The sequence below is a fragment of the Pteropus vampyrus genome, unplaced genomic scaffold, assembly GCF_000151845.1.
Source record: "Pteropus vampyrus isolate Shadow unplaced genomic scaffold, Pvam_2.0 Scaffold309, whole genome shotgun sequence".
Lineage (NCBI taxonomy): Eukaryota > Metazoa > Chordata > Mammalia > Chiroptera > Pteropodidae > Pteropus > Pteropus vampyrus.
Genome location: NW_011889090.1, coordinates 87,874 through 96,447, shown reverse-complemented (window position 1 = coordinate 96,447; position 8,574 = coordinate 87,874). Strand labels below are relative to the sequence as shown.

At 64.8% G+C, this 8,574-nt stretch overlaps 1 protein-coding gene across 1 annotated transcript; it reads left to right on the top strand.

The window, feature by feature from the left end:
* Nucleotides 1–6: 6 nt before the first annotated feature.
* Nucleotides 7–5,417, top strand: TNFRSF4 (TNF receptor superfamily member 4). The gene is made up of 8 exons (XM_023521625.1): nt 7–2,156; nt 2,518–2,720; nt 2,922–3,044; nt 3,422–3,523; nt 3,818–3,884; nt 4,429–4,625; nt 4,766–4,891; nt 5,065–5,417. Exons 1-8 carry the CDS (start codon nt 1,705–1,707, stop codon nt 5,133–5,135), a joined length of 1,341 nt encoding a protein of 446 aa, XP_023377393.1. The 5' UTR covers nt 7–1,704; the 3' UTR covers nt 5,136–5,417.
* Nucleotides 5,418–8,574: the final 3,157 nt, after the last annotated feature.

Sequence of the window (8,574 nt, the reverse complement as noted above, 5' to 3'; positions counted from 1 at the left end):
CCCCCACCCCCATGCAGAGACCCAGAGGCCCTGCGTGGGGCCCGGGGGCTGTGGGTCGGGTCTCGCTCTGCAGAGCAGGAGTGGGGTCTGGGCGCAGAGTTGGTCAGGCCCGTGAGGGCCAGGTGGGAATGGGAGTTTGAGGTAGAGAAGGGACGTCAGGGCACAATCTCTGGGTCACTGCCTTAGGGCTGGGGATGGAGGAGGGGGAGCCCGGAGCCCGGAGTAAAGCAGGCCAGTGTTGGCTGCTGTTGGGCAAGATTGTCCTACCCTGGTGGCTGTCCCACCGCCCACCGTCAGTCGTGCCTGGTGCTTTGGCCGGTATGTGGACACGGAGGGACTCCCGCTGCGAGGGTTTAAATGAGGGTCCAGACTCTACGTAACCGCCAAACCACCCCTTCCACCCGCCAGTCCCCTCCTGGTGGCCCTGAGCTGTTTCTTGGGGTGCTTCGGTGGACAGCTCGCTGGCCCACGGGTCTGCTCAGACATTTGAAGGCCCCGCCGGGGTAGGGGCCCTGGCTGGATGGGCAGAGCGGCTGCCCTGAGCTGCCCGTGTGGTTAGCCCTTGCCACAGGGACCCACTTCCGAGCAGCGTGGGGTGGGGCCGCCACAGAGCAGTGGGTGTGGTGACACCTGGGCTGCTTTCCAGACAACAGCAAACATAGTTTTCGTGTCTGCGACGAGAATGTGTGGTGGCAGCTGGTCTGCGGGAGGCCAGGCCTGTGGCTGTGTGGGCGGCGAGCAGACAGGATCTCGGCTGGGCAGAGGCATGAGCCGCCCTGGACGTACCCGCCGGACGCTGGCTGCGTGTATTCTGACTGTAGTTTTCAGTGTCTCGTGGGTCACCGTGAGCAGATGCCCGATCTGTGGGGCCAGGCGTGTGGGGCTCCAGCCACAGAGATGTGCTGCTCACCACACCCTGACTTATGTCACTCGTGGAGCCTACAGTTCTTTTTTTAGAGTTGATGGTAAAAATAAAAGTATCTGTTCTTGATTCAATACGTGGAAACTCTTTATCAGAAAGCTGCACCCCAATCTGATTGTCCAGAGCATTAAAATGCGAATGACTCAGTGCATTTTGGCAGGATGGCAGGCTGATGCTTTCACGCACGGGATCCGATCGTTTGTCACAGAGTCTTTGAGTTGGGCTGCTGGGCCTCTGGTTTCCACTTGGGGAATGTGCTCTTGGTCCTGTGACGGTTCCGCCCTGGCCACACTTCGTAGCTGGGTGCCCACAGCTCTGAGAGTTCTGAAGAGCAGAGCGATTTCTGAATCTCCATGGAAAGTGGTTCCTTAGCTGCTAATTCCGCAGACATGGCGCCTGCGCTCTGGATGCCAGCTGGAGGGGAACCGCGAGCCGACCAGGGCGCCATGGCCGTGGTGCAGCCTCGCGTGTACAGGCGCCCGCGGGCAGCCCTGGCAAGCCCCGGATCAGCTAGTCTCGCTGTTCCCTTGTCACCGGTCAGTAGGTTTTGAGGTTTTACATCCCAGTGTGGAACACGTCTAGGCTGGAAACACAGTCCCTGGCGGGGTGTGGCACAAACGAATGGCGACTCCACGACCCGACCCGGGGAGAGAATCCAGGTGTGTGTTTGGGTCCACGGGAGGGGGTGAAAGGTGACCGTGGCCTGGGGTCCTGCGCCAGCCCACTGTAAGGACTGACCGCACTGCAACGACCGATCCCCCCGTGGCGAGCTCTCCCGAGCCATGGTCCCAGAACCCTCCCGTCCACTCTCGCGGGTTAGCCGCCCTCACGCGCAACCCCGCCGACGCTGCCTCCAGCTTCCTCTGCCTTGGCATAGCCGTCCAGTCGGCGCCCTAGACGCCTGTGGCCATACTGCATCGACGTCTCTCACCCCTTCACCTCCCAGGGCAGCCTCTAGGCCGAGTGCCTACAGTTTGTCTTCATTTGGCAAGAAAAAAAGCGTCCTCTGTCAGTGGGAGACGGGGAGCACCAGGCTTCCTGGACGCCTGACCTCTCCCCGTGGGGACCCTCTGGCTGTGGAGGCTCAGGGAGGCTGGACTGCCCTGGCCCCTGCCCGTGGGCGGAGCGGGGATTTCCCGCAGGTGGGCCTGCCTGCCTTACCTGCCCTCCTGGGGGAGGGGACTTCCCAGCGCTGCTGGTCCTCCGCAGACTCCTTCAGGCAGTTGTTGACTAGGTAACACTGCATCAGGGGCAAGATTTAGAAGTCACAAAAGCCCCCGGCACCCAGCGATACCAGACGTGTGTGCCATGTGCACACGCGTGTGCAGGTGCCTGTGTCCTTTGCCCCTGTGCACACCATAGTGGCCCTAGCACACAGGCCCTCCTGCACTGTCCCGGGACTGCCCAGGTCCACATCAGAGGACACCAAGTGCTCCCTGGACCCGGGATGGGGGGCGGAGGGCGGGGGGCAGGGAGCCTCATGTGGGGGGCCTGGCCTGGCCCCGGTGGGGGTCGGGGGCTGTGGGTACCGACTGGGACCAGGTCTAACGCTGTAGTCCCCTCCTCTTCCCGCCCTCCCCACCCCTCCTCCGCAGCCCTTATAGCCACATCCTGCAAGGAAAAACCCCAGACTCCTGCACCACCTGCGAGGCGAGGATGTGTGTGGGTGCTCCGCGGCCCAGGGTGCCCCGCTCAGCCCTCCTGTTCCTGGGATTCGTGCTGGGCACCGCGGCCCAGCTCAGATGCTCCGAGCACAGCTACCCCCATGGCGACAGGTGCTGCCGCGAGTGCCAGCCAGGTGAGTGGCCTGGCCATGGAGTAGGGGAGGGTGCCGGCGGGGACAGGGGGGTGTGGGAATGGGGACACAGGGACACGCAGGTGGGGTGAAGGGTGTGGGTGTTGCGGGACAAGTGGGCTCAGGGTGACAGGGTGGGCGACACCCCAGGGTTGTGGGTGACCTGGAGCCAGGCTCACGGAGCCCCTCCACCCCTCCCTGCAGGTTACGGGATGGAGAGCCGCTGCACGGACCTCCAAGACACCGTGTGCCTCCCGTGCAAGCCCGGCTTCTACAACGAGTACCAGAACTATGACAGCTGCAGGCCTTGCACCCAGTGCAACCAGCGTGAGTGCCGGCCCCGCCCGCACGGCACCCAGCTCCGTGGAGGCTCGCGGGCCCCACCACAGGACTCACCCCAAACCATAGTGGGGCTTGCTCCACTGGGGGTCTCCGGGGGCCCCAGAGCACGTGGAGTTGGGTGGAGCACATGTTGGCCACGTGGCCTGTCAGGCCAAGGAGCTGAGGGTCCTGCCACAGGCTGGAGGGAGGGTGGGAAAGGAGGCCAAGGCCTGTCCCTGGGGTGTGACCGGGAGGGACACGGTGCCTGGGGATTGGGAAGAACCAGGACCAGGGCTGCCCAGGCGTCGAGGGGGCTGCTGGCCTGGGGGAAGTCGCTTTGGGCCCTCAGCCCCGTCCTCCAGCGCGCTGACTGTGCCCCCCAGGAAGTGGGAGTGAGACCAAGCAGATGTGCACAGCCAAGCAGGACACCATCTGCCGCTGCCGGCCCGGCACCCAGCCCCAAGATGGCTTCAAGCATGGATCTGGTGAGCGGGGTCAGGTCCAGGTGCCTGCGGGCGCCTGAGGGACCCTGGAAAGAGCACGTCCCCCACACCACATGCTGTCACCTCCTCCCTAGTACCCTTTCCAGGCCTGGCCAGGCACCCCTCCCCTAACAGGCCATGCGTAGCTGTGGGCATGGGGCTCTGGGTTGAGGCCTGGGTGACCTGCGGGCCGGGAGGGGCTTCTGGAGGCCATGGGGGTGAGAACCAGCCCCCAACCCCCCGGCACGGCGTCGCCGGCGGCAGACGGGCTGAGCCTGCCCTGCTGTCTCGCTGCAGACTGTGCCCCGTGCCCACCAGGACACTTTTCCCCAGGCAACAACCAGGCCTGCAAGCCCTGGACCAAGTGAGTGTCCCAGAGGCCGGGCGGCTAAGGCGGCTGGGGCCTGGGAACCGGGGGCCGGATCTGGAAGCAGGAGGCTGCTGGCTGGGGGGTCTCCTGGGCCTGGGCCCCCACGACGGCCCTGGCCCCTGCTCAGCCCTGGCCCAGCCTCCTCCTTCCAGCCTTCCTAGCAGGCCAAAGTGGGGCGTCTGTGAGACTGTGGCTCGGGACTGGGAGTGTGTGAGGCCCTCAGTCCTGGGGGGCTTGCCTGGTGGGGCAGGGGTTCAGGGGTGAAGGCTCGGATGGGAGAGATGAAGAGCCAGAGTGAGGGGTGTTGGGGATGAGCAGCAGCCTTGGGCACCCTGGGGTAGGGCAGAGGTCGGGGGGCTGGCAGGGCCCTGGCCCTCTCCTCAGCCACCTTCGTTCTAGAGTCTGATGCTGCCTGAGATAGCCCAGCACGGACCCCCGTCTCCCCCACATCTCTCTGCACCTATCCCGGTTCTGGGCCCATCTGACTGATGCGGGGTGTCAGGGGGGCCTTGCCTGCTAAGTAGCCCCTATTCCCCAGCTGCACCTTAGCGGGGAAGCGCTCACTGCGAGCTGCCAGCAGCAGCTCGGACGCCGTCTGTGAGGACAGGAGCCCCACTGCCGCTCTGCCCAGGGAGACCCAGGGCCCCCCAGCCCAGCCCCCCACTGCTCAGCCCACCACCGCCTGGCCTGGGACCTCACAGGAGCCCTCTACACACCCCACGGAGCCCCCGAAGTGTAAGGGGATTTGTCCTCACCTCAGCAGGGCCGCCCAACCAAAACGGGGAGGGGGTGGGGAGGGAGGCAGAGGTGGAGATGCCTTCTGGCCTCAGGGCCCCCTGCCCTGATGGAGCTCACTGCAGGCCCCCTCCTTGCAGGCCCCGAGCTGGCCGCCGTCCTGGGCGTGGGCCTGGGCCTGGGCCTGCTGGCCCCTGCAGCCGCTGCGCTCATCCTGCTGCTGCACTGCCGGGCCTGGAGGCTGCTGCCCCCTACCAAGCCCCCCGGTGAGTGTCCGCTGCCCCCCAAGCCCCTGGCGAGTGTCTGCTGCCCCCCAAGTTCCCTCGTGTCTGCTGCCCCCCAACCCCCCTGGTGAGTGTCTGCTGTGCCTAGCCTGACCCCCTCACCCGAAGGCTGAGCCCTGCTCACCTCCCACCTCTGACTCCTTCCTCCTCCCCAGGGGGAAGCAGCTGTCGGACCCCAATCCAGGAGGAGCACGCCGATGCCAACTCAGCCCTGGCCAAGATCTGAACGGCATCTGCTGGGCTCGGAGCGGGCACCCTGCCCCAGGCTGGCCCTCACTGGGTAAAGGGTGCCCCAGGCGCAGGCCGCCATCGCCCCTTCGCCCTGTCTCCTTGGCCTGCACCGTTTTAGGTGTTCCTGGGCTGGCACCCGGACTCATCTACGTATGCCATGCATACTCCCCACCCAGGGTGGAGCCCCAATAAACAACGTTGGCAAGCATGGTCTCTGACTGGGCGCCAGGGTGCTGAGGGCTACACACGCACGGGGAGACGGGGACCTGGGGGTGTGGGACACGGGCTCCAGGGGACCGCTCAGATCCTGGGCGCTGTCCTCCCACTTCTCCGGGCATACCCCAGGACCTGTAGGGGGACGTAGAGGCCCAAACATGTCCTGGGGGATTGGACGGCAATAACACCCTGAACCGGGGGCGTGGGCTCCACAACGAGGACCTGGGCCCAGAGCGAGTGCTGAGGTCACCCCGTCTCTGTGCCCCACTGAGGAGAGAGCACAGGTGTCGTTTCTCCTTTTCCTCAGTCGCTCAAACGCCATGCCTGCCAGGCCTGAGTGAGGCGACCGGGACGCCCCAGGCCTGCAGGGCCTCCGAGTCCCCGAGGCCACCTGGTACCCTCCAGCTGGGCGGCCCCTCTCCCAAGTCCTGCAGGTGGGGCACAGACGCCACTTTGGGAAACTGGAGGTTCCAGGTGGGGTGTGACCAGGCAGGTCCCAAGGTGGGAACCCAAACATCCATGGGTGGACGGACACATCGCGGTGTGCAGGCAGCCCTAGGGTGCAACACCCCAGGGTGAGCAAAACCACAAGCCAGGACAGACTGCACGGGTGAGGGCCTGCCCGCGGTGCCTGTCACACACTTAAGAGCTCCTAGAAATCAAAACACTGCCAGGAGGAAGGGGTTTCACCGGGCTCCCTGCCCTTTGCCCCCTCGCTCCCTGGGGGCCAGGCTAATGATGCTCACTGGCCGAGTTCCGTGCCCGCCTCCTGCTGGGTGCGCTGCAGCCTCCGGCACCCAAGCAACGTGCCTGCAGCCAGGAAGACTTGGCCCTGATTTCGGCGGAGCCCCGGTACACCCCCTATCTGTCCAGTGTTCCTCGCAAGGTCGCCCCAAAGGCCGTCCAGCCTCCCTCTCCTCTCACCCCGCTCCCTGGAGCCCGCTGCTGCAGAGGGAAAGGAGCCACTGCCCTTCAGTCAGCAGGCCGGGCTGAGTCCCCACAGCAGACTAAACGGTGCGCTTCTGACGTGGGTACGGGGCCCTCGGTGGTCCCCAGGGCAGCAGGACGCTGTGGGACCTGGAGGGGCCGTAGGGGAGGGGGCTTGAAGGGCTGGAGGTCGTGCGGAAGGGTTTCCTCCCCAAACCCTGCTGCTCTTGCCCCAGTCGGGAGCCCCTGGTGCCCAGCCTGGCCGCTCGGTCCCTGCCCTGGGGCAGACGCATGACGGAGGGCAGTCATCACCTCTCTGCTTCCAGTGGCCCTTGCCCCGTGCCCCTGTGGAACACCCAGACTTTCTCCACTCCAGGCTGTGCCTGAGTCCCAGGCCTGGGTGTCAGACCGCATCCCCCTGGCCCCCAGGCGCACAGGCACCCACCCTTCCCATACCGGCCTGGCCGGGGCCCCCACCTGGCTCCCCATCCAGCCCCACGGGGTGCCAGCCCCCCTGTGGAACCCTCACACTGCTGTGTGAGCCAAAATAAATGACGCGAAGCACAAGCTGCTCATGAAACACTGGAAAGTACAGACCAGCAGATGACAGCGCAGATAACAGTCCCATCGCAGAAAGCCCGAGGGGCTTCCCCAGGGAGGCAGCTAGGCACTGAGATCTTGTCTGCCACTCTTGCCTTGTAAAGGTCTCGCGGTCATGTGGCCTGGCCCTTTGGTTCTGTGAGTCTGCTGGTGTCACAGAGAACAGAGCTCTATCCCTCTCCAGCGACAGCTTCCCCTTCCCAGACAGCCCTCCCTTGCCACCCTCACCTTCCCCACAAGCTACTTCCGGAAGGTTCTAACCAGCCCTGCTTGTACAAGTTCCGAGGGACGCACGGCGTGGTATGAGCGTCACTGGAGGGTGTTCGTCATATTTTCCTGGCCCACAGCACGTTGGGCGCTTACACTGGGCGACCTCATGCTGGCACAGGCCTGACCTCTCATGCCTTTAGGATGAACAGTGGCAGAGGGTCCACACCTGCCGTGGTCTCCACTCAAGGCACCTTTACCTGTCTCAGGCCCACCTCCTCACCAGGAACTGAACAGAGACCTCAGGGCACCCAGCCCCACTGTTCCTGCCTGACCCTCCGAGCCTCTGGCAGCCGCGGCTCAAGAACAGGACTTGAGTCACCAACTGCTAATTCCTGTCATTTCTCTCAGAAAAGGAACAGCTGCCCCGTGCAGGTCTGAGAGGGGCTTGAGCCAGGTGTCCAGGGTCTGCCTGGCACACTTCCGGCTCGCGGGTGCACCCAGGTCACCCACTGCTCACCCCCAGCTTTCCCACAGGTTGTCGCCAGCTTGCCTGTGCCAAGCCTCAATGGGTGGGTGGGAAATAGGGCCGAACAATCCAGGCAGGCTCACTGGAGGAGGCAGGGCCCCAGGGCCCTTGGGGGCCACATGGGGAAACAGGCTCAGAGAGAGACAAGGGTGCCTCAATGGTCAGTCAAGGCCCTGGCCTTTCCTTGCCAGCCTTTCCCCACACCCCTCCAAGTCCCTGGCTGGGAGGTGTGAGAGGGTCCCCTGGGGGCGCTAAGCCTATAGGTGTCCGGGGGGAGGCGGAGCGGGCTCATCCTGGCTCCTTGGTGGCCACCAGGCTGCTGGCCGCTGAGCTGAGCAAGCACAGCCATGCCTGGGCAGGTGTGGCATTTGGGGGTGAGGGGCTTCACCCCGCTCCCTCTGGCCATCTGAGGAGTTCCCCTGTCTCAGGGCCTGCCTACTCCCCCATGTGCCCCCTGCATCCGGAGCCCCCCTGCTGCTCCCCCTTTCTCCAGACCGGGCAGGCCACGGGTTTGCAGAGATAACACGGGGAAGTCAGCACAGAGTTCTGGACCGCACTGACCTTTCTTTAAAAAAAACCAGACTTTATTTTTCCAAGTAGTTTTAAGTTTGCAGCAAAACCGAGGGCAGGCAGAGATTTCCCATGTGCCCCCGCCCCATGCACAGGCAGCACCCACAGCCGACACCTCATCGCCCAGGGACCCCTTTACCTTGGGGCCCCTCAGTGCTGTGCGTTCTGTGGTCGCACAGACCTGTGGTGACATGTATCCACCATGACAATCACACAGGCCGTTTCACTGCCCCCAAGTCCTCTGCACTCAGCCGCCCCTTGAACTTCGAGGTGCTGCGTGTTTGGGGTCCCGTCGGTCACGTTTTCCCTCTCACTCCTGGGCGTAGCAGAGGCGGGGAGAGCGGGGGCCTGCGGGGCGGGGTCTGGGCGTGTCCGGCGGGGGCGG